The sequence below is a fragment of the Gymnoscopelus microlampas genome (assembly GCF_963454915.1).
Source record: "Gymnoscopelus microlampas genome assembly, chromosome: 24".
Taxonomy (NCBI): domain Eukaryota; kingdom Metazoa; phylum Chordata; class Actinopteri; order Myctophiformes; family Myctophidae; genus Gymnoscopelus; species Gymnoscopelus microlampas.
In genome coordinates, this window is record NC_139961.1 from 17,202,769 (window position 1) to 17,217,768 (window position 15,000).

Consider the following 15,000-nt stretch of genomic DNA (forward strand, 5'->3'; position numbering starts at 1 on the left):
TCCTCCGTACCAGTGAGTAGCCCGGTGTTATGTTTTCTGCCCGATCGTTCCAGGGGATCGCGCGCGCGCGCGTGTGTGTGTGTGTGTGTGTCTGCGCGCGCGCGCCTTAACTGGGTACTCAACCCCAGTACTTCAGTAAAAGTATCAATTCTCCTGGTCAAATATTACTCAACTACAACTGAACGTTGCACTGTCAAATTAGTACTTGAGTTAAAATATGGGAGTAGGCCTACTTTGAAAAACAATACTTAAGTATTCAAAAGTGCATACTTTAAAAAAGGTGTGTGTGTGTGTGTGTGTTAGAAAATATAGTAATGGAATAGCTGTAAATGAAAGTGACATATCCCCCATGAAACTTAAATGACTGTGAAGACAAGGTAGCCTCTTCTCTTCTCTTCTCTTCTCTTCTCTTCTCTTCTCTTCTCTTCTCTTCTCTTCTCTTCTCTTCTCTTCTCTTCTCTTCTCTTCTCTTCTCTTCTCTTCTCTTCTACTCTCCTCTCTTCTATTCTCCTCTATTCTCTCCTCCTCTCTTTCTCTCTCCATCATTTCCTACTCTACTATTCAGCTTCAACCACCTGCCAGACAGCCCGGCTAGTCTACCAGACCCCCTGACCCATTACCCTTCCTCTCTCACACACACACACACACACACACACACACACACACACACACACACACACACACACACACACACACACACACACACACACACACACACACACACACACACACACGGTGCCCCCCATCGCTAACTAGATTAGCACTGTAGCCAGTTAGCATGCCCCGGCCTCCAGCCGAGCGTGAATGGGCTCATTTTCTGTGACCCCACCCCACTGATTCCAACCCTCTTCTTTACTTACTGGGACCCCCAGAACCCCCCCGGGCCAAACCACCCACCCCTCCCGTCCCGTCGGCATATGAGCCCTGACTAACTTAGTTAAGGTTGGGTCCCGCCATGGCCTCCACCAACACCCCCCCCCCCTTACATACAACTAGACTGATGCAATAGGGCAGCTTTTGTCATAGCCCCCCCCCCGCCCCCACTCTCTTCCCGTGCATGTTAAACAAACCCGACACACCCGGCTGCTCAGCTGTCCCATAGACGTGTTAAGGGGATAGTTCACCCAAAAAAACTATTCTATCGATTTGTCACCCCATGGAGACTTGAATTCATGGATTTGTTTTGGTTGAAAAAAAACTAAACATTTTGGGGGTGAACTATCCCTCTAAGTCTTAACGCTGCCTTCACTTATACGGAGACAAAAGCTACACAATGACCAGAAGTCTTCTGATTACATTGCTGCCCAGTCGCTGATGATGTTTATTTGTCGCTAACTTATACAAGTACGAGCAGCAAAATGTTGTTGGGACCTGTTCCGCAAAAAAGTAAGAGAAGGAATATAATATAATAAAAACATATATGCACGGGGGGGGGGGGGTCCCCCCAGTTCAAATATGATTATTTTTGGGCGGTCGCAGCCTGAAAAGCCTTGCTATGTGTTCCTTGTCAAATAAAGGCTCAGAAAAGCCCACACAAATAACTAGACACATTGTTGTGGAAGGACCACAGTGGAAACGAGCCTGAAAACTGTAGTGCTTTTTATGCTTTTAAATGTTATGTATAAAAACAACAAAAAATAAATAATAATAATCCTGTCCAAGGTTACTATAGTTTAGCGTTTTTCATTTGTTTTTGTTTTCAATTTCACGTTAGTTTTGATTGGTTTTAGTGTTTTTTTTACTATTGGTTAGTCAGCGTTGAGATTCAGAAAAAAAAGAAAAAGAAAATAGCAGATCGAACACGTCACATTGTGACACATTGTTAGGTTGTAGATGTGCTAATTTCCCTATTTTTGAAGAAATATTGGATACTATACAAATAATATTGGCCATTTTCTCCATTGTTTTAATTAGTTTTGGAAACACAGTACAGTTTCAGTTTATTGAAATGGATTTTTTCTTGTAGAGCCTTGTTTTTATTTGTATTCCAGTTATTCCAACTACAAATGTTTTGTCAATTCTAGTTTTTCTCATTTCATTAGTTTTAGTCATCTAAAAACCTTCACAGCAGAAAAGCCAGCAGCAACACGTGTTGCTAGCTTCCATTGAAAATGACTTGGAGCCTGTCGCTTTGTAACCGTGCGCGCGCGCGCCCGCATGTGTGTGTGTGCATTGCTCGTGTGTGTGTGTGTGTGTGTGTTTGTGTGTGCGCACGCTCGTGTGTTTGCGTGCGTGCTGCCGTGAGTGTGCTCCATAACAGGATCAGTGGCTAAAGTGTGGTATGGCCTCCTATCAAGCATGACTTATAGTTTGAGTTTTTTAGCATGAGAACAACTCAGGTTTGTGTCTCCCGTGTGTGTGTGTTTTAACCCATTAAGACCGGGGACGCATCTGTGTCATTTTATAGATTTCTTTGGGCTATGTGTACCGCGCTATGAGCTTGTAGATCTGCTATTTTTGAGAATTCTTTTTTAAGTTTGTGCAAATATTTTGAATATATTCTGGGGGATTCTACAAATGTCTTCTAAATCCTACAGTTCTTTTGAAAAACGTACGTTTCTATATCAGTGGTTCTCAAACTTTTTCATGTCAAGGACCCCCAAGATTATATGTATTTGGCCGCAGACCTCCATCTCAAAATATTTTGTAACCCCCAGAAGCAAAGATTTGAGCCAAAAAATGTCCCTTTAAAAAATGTATATTGAATGATTTGCACACATTTGTATGATTTTTCAAAAAATAGCAGAGCTACAAGCTGGGTGCCGCGCTATGATCTTGTAGATCTGCTATTTTTGAATAGCCTAAGAAATCTAAAAAATGACAGCGTTCCCGGTCGTAACGGTTTAAAGCCTTTCTGCTTCGCTGGGCGCGAGTGGGGTTTGGAGAAGAGAAGAGAAGGGTGAAATGTGATTAAGTCAAAAGGAGAGCAAAGCCTCTGCTTAATCCTGCTCCTATTATAAGGGGGGGAAAGTTAAGTCAAATAAATAAATAAATGAAAGTTCACTAGATATGTTGGAGGAGAAAAAAACAACAGTTTACAGCAGCCTCAAACTGGCATACAGTCAGTGGTGGAAAAACAGTACTTTAAGTAAAAGTATCAATACTGCAATGTAGAAATACTCTGATAAAAGTAAATGTCCGGAATACAGAATTTACTTGAGTAAAAGTACAAAAGTATTGGTATCAAAATGTACTTAAAGTACCACAAGTAGAAAGGACTCATTATGCAGAATATCCTGTTTCACAAGTTTTCAAATGTATAAACATGTTTTGAAAATAGCAGATCTACAAGCTCACAATGCGTCACATCGCGACGCATTGTGAGCTTGTAGATCGGCTATTTTCCAATGGCCAAAATGTATATATAGGCTGAAGTGGTGAATGTATGCTTTGTAATAATAATCCAAATCTACAAAGTAACTAGTAACTAAAGTTTTCAAATAATTGTAGTGGAGATGTTGCCTTTGAGATGGAGTAGCAGTAAAAATACTGAAAATTGGAAATACTCAAGTAAAGTAAAACATACCTAAAACATGTACCTAAGTACAGTACTTGAGTAAATGTACTGAGTTACTTTTACACCTCTGCATACACTACACAATTAAGAACATCCAGACTGGTACAATCGACCCCTTTTTATGATGTGGCTCCTCAGAGGCCAGTTGGCTAGAACAAGTGGTTCTCAAACCTTTTAATTTCAAGGACCTCCATAACTCCATTTGTACGCTCTCAGAGTACATAGAGGTATCTCAGAGTTTCAGAGGCCCTGAAAAAAAAAAAAAAAAGGACCATTTGTACACTCTCAGAGTTACAGACAGAGTGTGTGCGTGTGTGTGTGTGTGTGTGTGTGTGTGTGTGTGTGTAGCCGATCAGAACCAAATCCCTTTGCTAACTTACTTCTTACCTCCGTTATCCTTTTGTCTTCGCCAGGCCGGCCTAGTTTTTTTAAGTGTTTTTTTTTTTTTTTATTCAAATCTTTGCTTCTTGGGGTCCCTGGAACAAAACATTTTGAGATGGGGAGGTCCGTGGCCAAATACATATCATTGTGGGGGTCCGTGACATATAGCCACTGACTATAGTTTTTCAGAAAACTGTTAGGATTTAGAAGACATTTGTAGAATTTTTCAAGATTTTTTCTGCACGTTGCGTCTGCTACAGATGTTGTTGAATACTCGGTATAGGCAAATCCATAGGTATTGTTTCTGTGGTCACGTGATCAATGCGTTTATATCCGTCAGACCTTTTCAGATTCCACTCTGATTGCCTATGATTGCCTTTCAAATTTTGCAGGAGGTGCATACATTGTTCATGAAAGACTGTGTGTGTGTGCGTGCGCGCGTGCGTGTGTGTGGTGTGCGTGCGCGCGCGTGTGTATCAGGTCGAGTTAGTTGTTTGAACAGGGTGATTGAGCCTCACACTGCGGGGATGATTATACCCGCATCGATCTGGTACCACACACACACACACACACACACACACACACACACACACACACACACACACACACACACACACACACACACACACACACACACACACACACACACACACACACACACACAATCAGAATCAGGAGAGTTGTTATCGCACTTTCCCACAAACAGCTTGGGCTGGACCACTATCGATCGCCATGGTGACAAGACCACCCCTCTGTGTGGTGAACATCTATGCGCAGACACGTGCACCGTCACGCACCCACACACACACACACACACACACACACACACACACACACACACACACACACACATCCTACTATTACTTGCGCGTAAAATTTTCCGTAAATAAATGCCCTATCCCAGTGGTTTTAAATCTTTTCCATAATAAGGCCCATTATTTTTTCAGCATTTGAGCCACGGATCACCATTTGATGAGATTTAGACTCTCGGACCCAAAACATGGAATATTTTGCTGTTGTTGGATAATATTTTGTCCACAATTCCATGCTGTATTGATGTTGGTACCATAGGAGAGATAACAGGCAAACTTTGATCAAAATAACAATTCTTCTACATCTTCTAATTGTGTAGACTTCTTGTAAATTAATGTAGATGCAGATGTTTAACAATAATCTAAAGATCTATAAGGGTCCATTTGGCTACCAACTCTCCATCATTTAGCTGGGGACCACCTGGAACCTCCTCAAGGACCACCGGTGGTCCCCGGACCACTGGTTGAGAACCACTGCCCTAGCCCACAACACATTGCGACGCGTTGTGTCCTTGTAGATCGGCTATTTTCACAAATTCAAAAATGTTTTTAAGATGATAAAAACGCAACAGTTTTGACATACCAGGTTTTCCACCCGACAGCAACGATATTGCAGACGTATAATCATAGCGCGCGCACACACACACACACACACACACACACACACACACACACACACACACACACACACACACACACACACACACACACACACACACACACACACAGTGAGAGAGACGGCCCATTCTTCTTTTCCTTCATGTCCTCAGAGTGAACCAGTGCTGTGGCATCACACACATATCTTCTGAGAACTCAAGCGAGGAAGCTTTTCTCCAAATAACCCTGTGTGTTCCCAGGACTGTGTGTGTGTGTGTGTGTGTGTGTGTGTGTGTGTGTGTGTGTGTGTGTGTGTGTGTGTGTGTGTGTGTGTGTGTGTGTGTGTGTGTGTGTGTGTGTGTGTGTGTGTGTGTGTGTGTGTGTGTGTGTGTGTGTGTGTGTGTGTGTGTGTGTGTGTGTGTGTGTGTGTGAGAGTTCAAAAAGAGGGCCTGTTTTCACTTCTTTGGTTTCAGAAGACAAACAGGAGATGAGCACACACACACACTCACACACTGCCTCCATGCATTTTTCCCCCTCTTTTTTTCTCGACTAGTAATTTAACCCATTCAATCCGGGAACGCATCTCTGTCATTTCTTTGGGCTATTCAAAAATAGCAGATCCACAAGCTCATAGTGCGGCACAACTTGCTATTTTTTGAAAAATCGTGAAATCGTGAATCGTGATTTTTTACAAATCCTTGAATATACATATATTTTTAAAGCGAACATTTTTAACGTGAATCTTTGCTTCTGGGGGATTCTACAAATGTCTTCTAAATCCTAACAGTTTTTTTTTTGTTATGCATGTTGCTATATATATATGGTTCTCAAACTTTTTCATGTCAAGGACCCCCAAAATGATATGTATTTGGCCGCGGAGCCCCCATCTGAAAATATGTTGTTCCAGGGACCCCCAGAAGCAAAGATTTGAGTTAAAAATGAATGTATTATTCAAAGATTTGCACACATTTTCACACATTTAAAAAAAAAAAAAATAGCAGATCTACAAGCTCATAGCGCGGCACTCGGTGCCGCGCTATGAGCTTGTAGATCTATTAGTTATTTTTTGAATAACCAAAGAAATCTAAAATGACACAGATGTGTTTCCCGGATTGAATGGGTTAAATATAACTCTCAAAACCAAAATAAATCATACATCATCTCTGGTTCCTTGCTTGTGGAGTGTTGTATATGGTCATTACCATCTAGACCATGGCCCGAGAAGACAGAGCTATTACAGGTGGGGGCAACCGAATATTTGCGTGAAAGGAACTTTTTAACACCCCTATTCTGGTGGGAACATTTGCCAAAAATACCTGATCTACAAGCTCTTAAAACAAGACCCCTGATGGACAACCTGAACCACTTTCAACCGTTTTTTGGGGGGTCGGCATTAAAGGTGAATCATTTCAGAATTGCTGCGAGGCTTTGTGAGCTTGTAGATAGGCTATTTTTGGCAAAGAGGTATAGGTGTGAAAGGGGGAAAAAAATAAGTTTAATCTGAAACACAATTTCATACAATATATAGGGGGTCCCTGCTTCATCTCTCTCTCTCTCTCTCTCTCAGCTAGGGGGTCCTTGGCCTGAAACACGTTGAAGACCTCTGTTGTAGAGGCAAAAAAAGGAGGAGGGCTGATATAGACCAACCCCGGTCACCAAATAATACAGTTTAAGTGGTTAACAGCTATCTGACCTATAGAAGAGTTACGATCGGACACTTTAATCTACTATATCCCTGACTCGGTGGTCCCGCTTGACCTTTGGGAGGTCACGGCAGGCCAGGGGTCAAAGCCAAGTGACCCTCGGCGTCAGTAGCGGACGGCGGTCCCCGGTTGTCCAGAGCCCTAAGTGGTGTCTGGAAGGATTTATGGAACGCAGGGGTCTGATTGGGACTGAGAGGGTTAAATAGTGTAGGAGTTATGGAGCTGACCACTGGGTAATGGACACTGTCTGCTACTGACCGTGGAGGTCATTGTGTGTGTGTGTGTGTGTGTGTGTGTGTGTGTGTGTGTGTGTGTGTGTGTGTGTGTGTGTGTGTGTGTCACATGTCCCCACAACTGGGCTATAGTGGAATTTGAGAAATAGACACAATCTTTGTTTTATGGTTAAAACAGATTTTGTTTTTAAGGCTAGGCTTACATTTAGAAAACAGATTCAGTTTAGACGTTTATAGGTTAGGTTTAGGAGTTAGAGTTGGAGTTATGCGTGATTAGGCTATTTAGTTTTGCGTTGGTGTCGTGCACCGAAAAATTGCCGATCTACAAGCTGACAACGTATAGATCGGCTATTTGTCGGCTTTAGGCTTAAGCTTAAAAGTGAAAAAAAGAAGGAGAAATGGCATTCCGCCCTAAAATGTTGATGTCCTCCCAAGTATAGCAATGCAGACGTGTGCGTGTGTCTCTATTTTTCCACGCTCAGCAAAGCCACACGCACGCGCGCGCACACACACACACACACACACACACACACACACACACACACACACACACACACACACACACACACACACACACACACACACACACACACACACACACACACACACACACACACACACACACACACACACACACACACACACACACACACACACACACACACACACCCATGACCCCCATGCCAGTAGCTTCTTGTCTCCATTCTGACCACTAATAGAACACAACCCCTGTCACTGACCCTCCAAACCGAGATGGATGACTCTCTCTTTCTCTCTCTCTCTCTCTTTGTGTCTCTCTCTCTCCCTCTTTCTTTCTTTCTCTCTCTCTCTTTCTCTCTCTGTCTGTCTGTCTCTCTCTCTCTCTCTCTCTTTCTCTCTCTCTCTCTCTCTCTCTCTCTCTCTCTCTCTCTCTCTCTCTCTCTCTATCTATCTCTTTCGTATCCTCCCTTTCTCTCTCTCTCTCTGTAGGTCTGTCTGTTGTCTCTCCTACCACATACTGTAAGAAGCTCTCATGACAAAAGGTTTGAGATCTAGGAATAAATCAAAATCCTATGAATAATCAATTTCCATGTGTCCGCTCTCAGAGTTACAGATCTATATGGCCCGGACTGCTGGCGTAGTGGTCCGGGCACCTATAGGCTCCAAAGTAACATGACAGTGCGTTGCGGGTTCGAGTCCCGATTTCGACGGCCTTTGCTGCCTGTCACTCCCCATCTCATGTCAGCCTACTATCCTATCAATAAAGGCATACAAAAAACGAGTTACAGATCTGTAAGGGTCCATTTTGAACCGGAAAGTAGCTCATCTACAAGCCCACAACACGTTGCAGATCAACGTGTTGTGGGCTTGTAGATCTGCTATTTTTTGGCTTAAGGCTTAGAGTCAAAAATGGCAATTAAAACCTAAATGAAATTCATAAAATCACTGTTGTAAAATATTAATGTCCTCACAACTATACAAACCTGTGTGTGTGTGTGTGTGTGTGTGTGTGTGTGTGGGTGGGTGGGGAGGGGGGTAACAGCTGGTAGTATGGAGTGGTCCACAGTAGCAGCAGCAGTAAGTTGGGGGTAGATACAACCCACATGGGTGGTGGGGGGGATCATTGACCTAAAAAACAAATTCCCTTGATAAGTCACCCACCCAAATGCCCTATCATCTCTAAACATATTCCACAGACACAACATGGGCGGTAGAATAATATACAAGAGCTTGTAGGACTGCTTTTTTTCAAATATATAAAAACATATATATATATATATATATATATATATACAATCTTTTTTTATTAATAATGTGAACATTTTTGAATATTTTTTGAAATTTTTGAACAAGACAAATCTAGGTCCCTGACACAACACATTTTCAGATGGTTGTGAATGTGTTGTTACTGGATGATAATTATAACACCCCTTCCTTCTCTCTCTTTCTCTCTCTCTCTCAGACAACACTTTACTGGTGAGGAGCAGCAGTGATTCAGCCTTGGCCCCGCCCCTGGAGATCAGGGCCACGCCCCCTCCTGACGACCATCACAGCAGCAAGTCGTCTGAACCAGTAAGCCCATGAACCAAAACAGTTAGAATGATTTTTTTTTTGTTGCATTTGTTGCGTCGAATATTTTGTTTCCTAAAAACATTAAAAAGCAACGTTGCTGGTAGCGCTGTCGCCTCACAGCAAGAAGGTCCTGGGTTCGATTCCCGCCGGGGACGCTGTGGGCGCTGGGGGCGTGTCTTCTCCTCCGCGTCATCAGCGCCCATACCCTAGGTGGGGTTGGCGAAAGGGCCTACTCTGTGTGGAGTTTGCATGTTCTCCCCGTGTCTCCCAGGGTAGTTAATACCCTCACAAAAACATGTAGTAATCCTGGTCACTATACCGCCTCCCCCATGACAGCCGGGGCGCCTGATGGAGGGGAAAGGAACTGGTTGGAATAACGTGTTCCTTCCACGCGCTACGTCCAACCAGGGAAACTCCCCCCTGTCAGGTGACAAGAAGGTCAGTTGGCTCTCATGCACTGAAGGAAGCATGAGCTCGGCCCTGGCCTCCCCAGGCTGTGGGGGACTGGTGTAGCGCTGGTGTAGGGCTGGTGTAGCGCCCAGGATCACTTAGGAAATTGGCACCGGGTGAAAAAAAATGGGTTACAAAAATCGCGGGATAAAAATTATAAATAAATAAAAAAAGCAACGTTGCATGCTAGCCCTATAGGACCTACTGTACTGTGGAAACTCTAACGACACATATAATGCAGGGGAACAAATGCCGTCCTGTGTCTTTAGGACATGAAGGTGCTGATGCCATATTTATATCGTGTCTTTCGCAGTGGTGTAAAGTAACTAAGTACATTTGCTAAAGTACTGTACTTCCGTACAATTTTGAGGTATTTTTACTTTACTAGAGTATTTGATAATTTTCGTACTATTACTTCCACTCCACTACATCTCAGAGGCAAATATTATACTTTTACTCCACCACAATTATGTGAAACCCTTAGTTAGTTACTTAGTTACTTGATTATTATTATTACAAAACATACATTAACCACTAAAGCCCTGTATACATTTCGGCCATTTGAAAATAGCCGATCTACAAGCTCGATGCGACGCATTGTGAGCTTGTAGACCGGCTATTTTCAAAATATTTGTATACATTTTATACATTTGAAAACTTAGTGAGTACTTTCTACTTTTGATACTTTAAGTATATTTTTGATACCAGTACTTTTGTACTTTTACTCAAGTACATTTTGAATTCCGGACTTTTACTTGTAACTGAGTATTTCTACATTGCAGTATTGCTACTTTTACTTAAGTAAAACTTTTTCTTACACTTTCACGCTAATGGTCTTTCGCCATTAGCATGTGACACCGCCATACTCTTCTTCTTTCGGCTAATTCCCTATCAGCGGGTCGCCACAGCGGTTTCATCCTTTTCCATCTGCTTCTGTTCTCTGCATCTTGCGTGAGAAACGGCGGTGGCATGTCGTTTCTCACTACATCCATAAACGTGCTCTTTGGCCTTCCTCTTCTCCTTCTTGCCTGACGGCCCCTCATCCCTCACTGCCGTCCTATATGTCTTCCCTCTCACTCTTGCTTCTGTCACAAATCACTCCTGACATTTTCCTCTCTCTCTCTTTTTTTTGTTTTTTTATTTATCTTTATCCCACAATTTATGTAACCCATTTTTTTCACCCAGTGCCAATTGCCTATGTAATCCTGGGCGCTACTCTCCCTCCGCCAGCCTAGGGAGAGCCCAGAACTGAGCTCATACCTCCCGCAATGCATGAGGAGTGAGCAGGCCGCTTCTTATCACCTGACAGGGGGGAGTTTCCCTGGTAGGACGTAGCGCGTGGAAGGAACACGTTGTTCCAACCAGTTCCTTTCCCCTCCATCAGGCGCCCCGGCTGGCCAGGGGGAGGCAGTATAGAGACCAGGATTACCTCATGTATTTTTTTTTAGGGTATTAACTACCCTAGGGGACACGGGGATAACATGCACACTCCACACAGAGTAGGCCCTATCTCCAACCCCACCTAGGGTATGGGCACTGATAATCTGAGTTCCCAGAAGTTTTCGCCAGCTCTGGCGAGGAACTTCTGGGCCACAGCCCTGGTATTTGTGGGCGGGATGTACGTCACGCTCTGAATCTGAGCGGACACGCCTCTTACCGGTCTGAGAGCTGTGCAACTCGTCTAAAAAGTCCGACGAGAGGCAAACAGCAGTACACAACAATGGCGGCCGAAATTTCTCAAGGGGAAATTGCTTCCCGTCGATCCTATTTAGATGCATCACCCACTGCATGTGGATCCCGCCCCCTTTTCTTCATTGGCTGTTGATTTGAATCACAACGCAGTGGCCGCGCCCCTGCTGTCCAAGCTCCGACGCTAACCCTCCCAGACTAGGGCACTGATGATGCTGAGGAGAGGACACGCCCCCAGCGCCCACGGCGTCCCCGGCGGGAATCGAACGTTTTCATGTCAAGGACCCCCAAAATTATTTTAATTTGGCCGTGGCCCCATCTGAAAATATTTTGTTCCAGTGTCCGCCACCCCAGATTTTAGATCTGCTATTTTTGGCAAATGTTCCCCCCCCTCAGAATAGGCGCCATTACTTTGGATAGTTGATCCCCAGGGTATTAAAATTGACACTGTCGTGCGATGAAGCACAAATGGCCATCGGTGGTTTCAGTAAACATCAGAGTGAAAAAAAAAACGAGCTCAGAGACCACTATGAAGGAACGACAGAGAGAGACTGCCTTCAGGCTGTACTCTGAGAGAAGAAGCTTTTCGAGTGCTTTTTGAGCAAGCCTGCCATCAATGTGGAACTTTGTGTACCGGCTTTTTTTCTTTTTTTCTTTCTTTCTTCCTTTCAATGTGTCTCTGATTGTGTGTGTTTGTGTGTGCATGATTGTGTGTGTGTGCACGTTTGTGTGTGTGCACGATTGTGTGTGTGCAGTGAACGGGAGGAGGTTGAGTTCAAGTCATATTTGTGTGTGACTTATTGCGTGTGTGTGTGTGTTTTGTGTACCGCACGGCAGTGCTTCTCAATATGGGGTTCAGGGACACCCAGGGATCCTTGATGGTGGTTCTAGGGGGTCCCCAGCTAAATTATTGATAGTTAATCTTCATCATTATTATATACAAGTAAATACAACTAGAGAACATACAATATTGACACTTTACAACAACAAAAAAATGCAGCAGATCTAAATTCAATGTAGGGGCTATAGCACAGCAAAACCAATCATACTTATCACCATCCCAGTATGAAGGACCACAGAGGCGTCTTTGCATTAGCTCTGAGATGCAGTTTTGGCTCACACATTCATTGGATGTAGATGTCACCACACATGATCAATAATCATCGGGCTCCGCGAGACTAGGAGAAGAGTAACAGTACCCACTTTAGTGTGTGTGTGTGTGTGTGTGTGTGTGTGTGTGTGTGTGTGTGTGTGTGTGTGTGTGTGTGTGTGTGTGTGTGTGTGTGTGTGTGTGTGTGTGTGTGTGTGTGTGTGTGTGTGTGTGTGTGTGTGTGTGTGTGTGTGTGTGTGTGTGTGTGCATGCGCTTGTCATGGCCTCGTGAGTAGATTGAGTGTGGGTCCTGATAGACTTCCATACGGGCGATCGATACACTATCACTTCATCTGCACTCGTACACTGTATCACTACAGTGCACACCTCTCTCTCTCTCTCTTATCTTTTTCTCTCTCTCACACACACACACACACACACACACACACACACACACACACTGTCGTCCATCTTGAAGGAGCTATTGAAAGCAAGATAAGCTGTAATTAAGTCCAATACAGTGATAAATATGCGATCTGTCCCTTTAATTGATTTTTTTGTCTTACCGCATGATATGGCCACCACGATAGATAAACCTCTCTCTCTCTCTCTCTCTCTCTCTCTCTCTCTCTCTCTCTCTCTCTCTCTCTCTCTCTCTCTCTCTCTCTCTCTCTCTCTCTCTCTCTCTCTCGTGACTTGTATGAAGAGATCCGCAATAGCACTGTAAAGAGGAGCAGCCATTAATATCGGCTTTGCCATTTCACTCAGAACCAAACAAAGCAGTGCTTTTTATACCGCAGTACATGTCAGTACTCTGTTGATCTTTATTTCACCTACGTATATACACAACAATAACAATAGTTTCTGACATTTTGATTCTGATTAAGGCTGGGATCCTTTAGGACATTAACGGTTCCTTAACGATTTCCTCTTAAAGGAGAATTTTGGACTAAGTTTTTCTTACATTCTCTATGATGTTTTGATATCTTAGGATGAATGGTACTGTAGAAAAAAATCATAACTCCATCCTGGGTCCGCCACAGCTTAAAACGTGCGTGGATAGGCCTTAGGTTAGATCACATATTTTAATAGCTTTCTTTTCTTTTTTTTTGTGAGATCCGACGTTCATAGTGACAGAACACTATGCAAAAAAAAAAAAAAAAAAAACCTAAGTGTCGCTAGAAGAGATTGAAATCTTGAGATTTCAATCTCGTCTAGCGAGACTTCTGTCACTATAAACGTCAGATCTCACCAAAAAAAAAGGGAAAAAAAGCTATTAAAATATGTGATCTAACCTAAGGCCTATCCATGCACGTTTTAAGCTGTGGTGAACCCAGGATGGAGTTATGACATTTTTCTACTGTACCATTCATCCTAAGATATCATAACATCATAGAAAAGGTAAGAAAAACTTAGTCCACAATTCTCCTTGAACTGTCCGATTCATTAACTCATTGAGTGCCTGAATTATTTCTGGCTATTTCTGGTCAAAGTAAAAAAACTAGAGAAACCAGGACCAGACCCCTAGTGGTTGAAATCTGAATGGCCGGACTTCGCATGACGTGTGCAGAGGAAAAGAGGGACAGACCGACCGACCGACCGACAAAGCCTCCTGTAGGCCGACCCCCTGGGTCTGGCAAAAAGTGCTTAGGAAGCGAGATACAGCCTTTTTCAGTTATAAGTTAAACAAGGAGTGAATGGAGCTGCAAATCTTCAGATAATATATCTTGGGTTCCATCTTGAGTTCTTTTTCATTTTTTTTTCAAAAACAGGTGAAACACGTTAGTGGCACGTTGCTACATATTTTGGTTGCTGCTGTTAGTCATGAATGCCAGTTCCCACCTGATGTTTGGTGGTAGTTCAGACTGCTCCAGGCCATACTGAATAACTGCTAGCTTGCATAACGTCTTAAGACCAGGACATAAGTCAAGGATGTGAAGGGCATCAGTGGGTGTGTCTCCTTTGCATCGTCCAGAGAGGACGATACGATCTCCCACCACGCAACAGCACATCATATATATTGAACCAGGTCCTTTCCCCTTGGGCTTAACCTTCTTCCAGCGGGAGGTTGCCGGGCTGAACTTCCACAGATCATTGAAGGTGTGGTCAGGGTTTTTACCACCAAAAACGTACAGCTCTCCATTGTAGGCACAGGCTGAATGACCCCAGCGTCCTTCTGGAAGAGCCTGTGCAGAAGGCGTGCGCAGCCAAGTCAGCCAACAGTTGGTCACTGTGTCAAACACTCTATTGTTATCGCTGTAGGGGGCAAAATTGCCCCCAAATACAAATATCTTTGTCCCGATGATGGTGGCCGAATGAAAGCATGAGGCACGTGGTGGAGTGCCTCTGACGTTAATTAAAGTCCAGACCATTGTGGTGGTGTCCAACTTGTAGATGTCATTAGTGAGTCCAGTCACCCAGGTGGATCCTCCATAGATATACATGACCTTTCCCAAGACACAGGCTGAGTGGTTGT

The 15,000-nt window shown here is 43.6% G+C and overlaps 1 protein-coding gene across 4 annotated transcripts in view; it reads left to right on the top strand.

Annotated features, from left to right (window-relative positions):
- The window catches only part of LOC311041079 (partitioning defective 3 homolog B-like), a 336,525-nt gene that overhangs the window by 67,695 nt on the left and 253,830 nt on the right, over positions 1 to 15,000 (top strand). For all 4 annotated transcript variants that reach the window (XM_084051519.1, XM_084051520.1, XM_084051522.1 and 1 more), the window contains 2 exons: positions 1 to 12; positions 9,186 to 9,295. The exon at positions 1 to 12 is cut by the window's left edge and continues 166 nt beyond it. In XM_084051519.1, coding sequence (XP_083907645.1) covers positions 1 to 12; positions 9,186 to 9,295 — 122 coding nt within the window. The remainder of the gene's footprint in view (positions 13 to 9,185; positions 9,296 to 15,000) is intronic.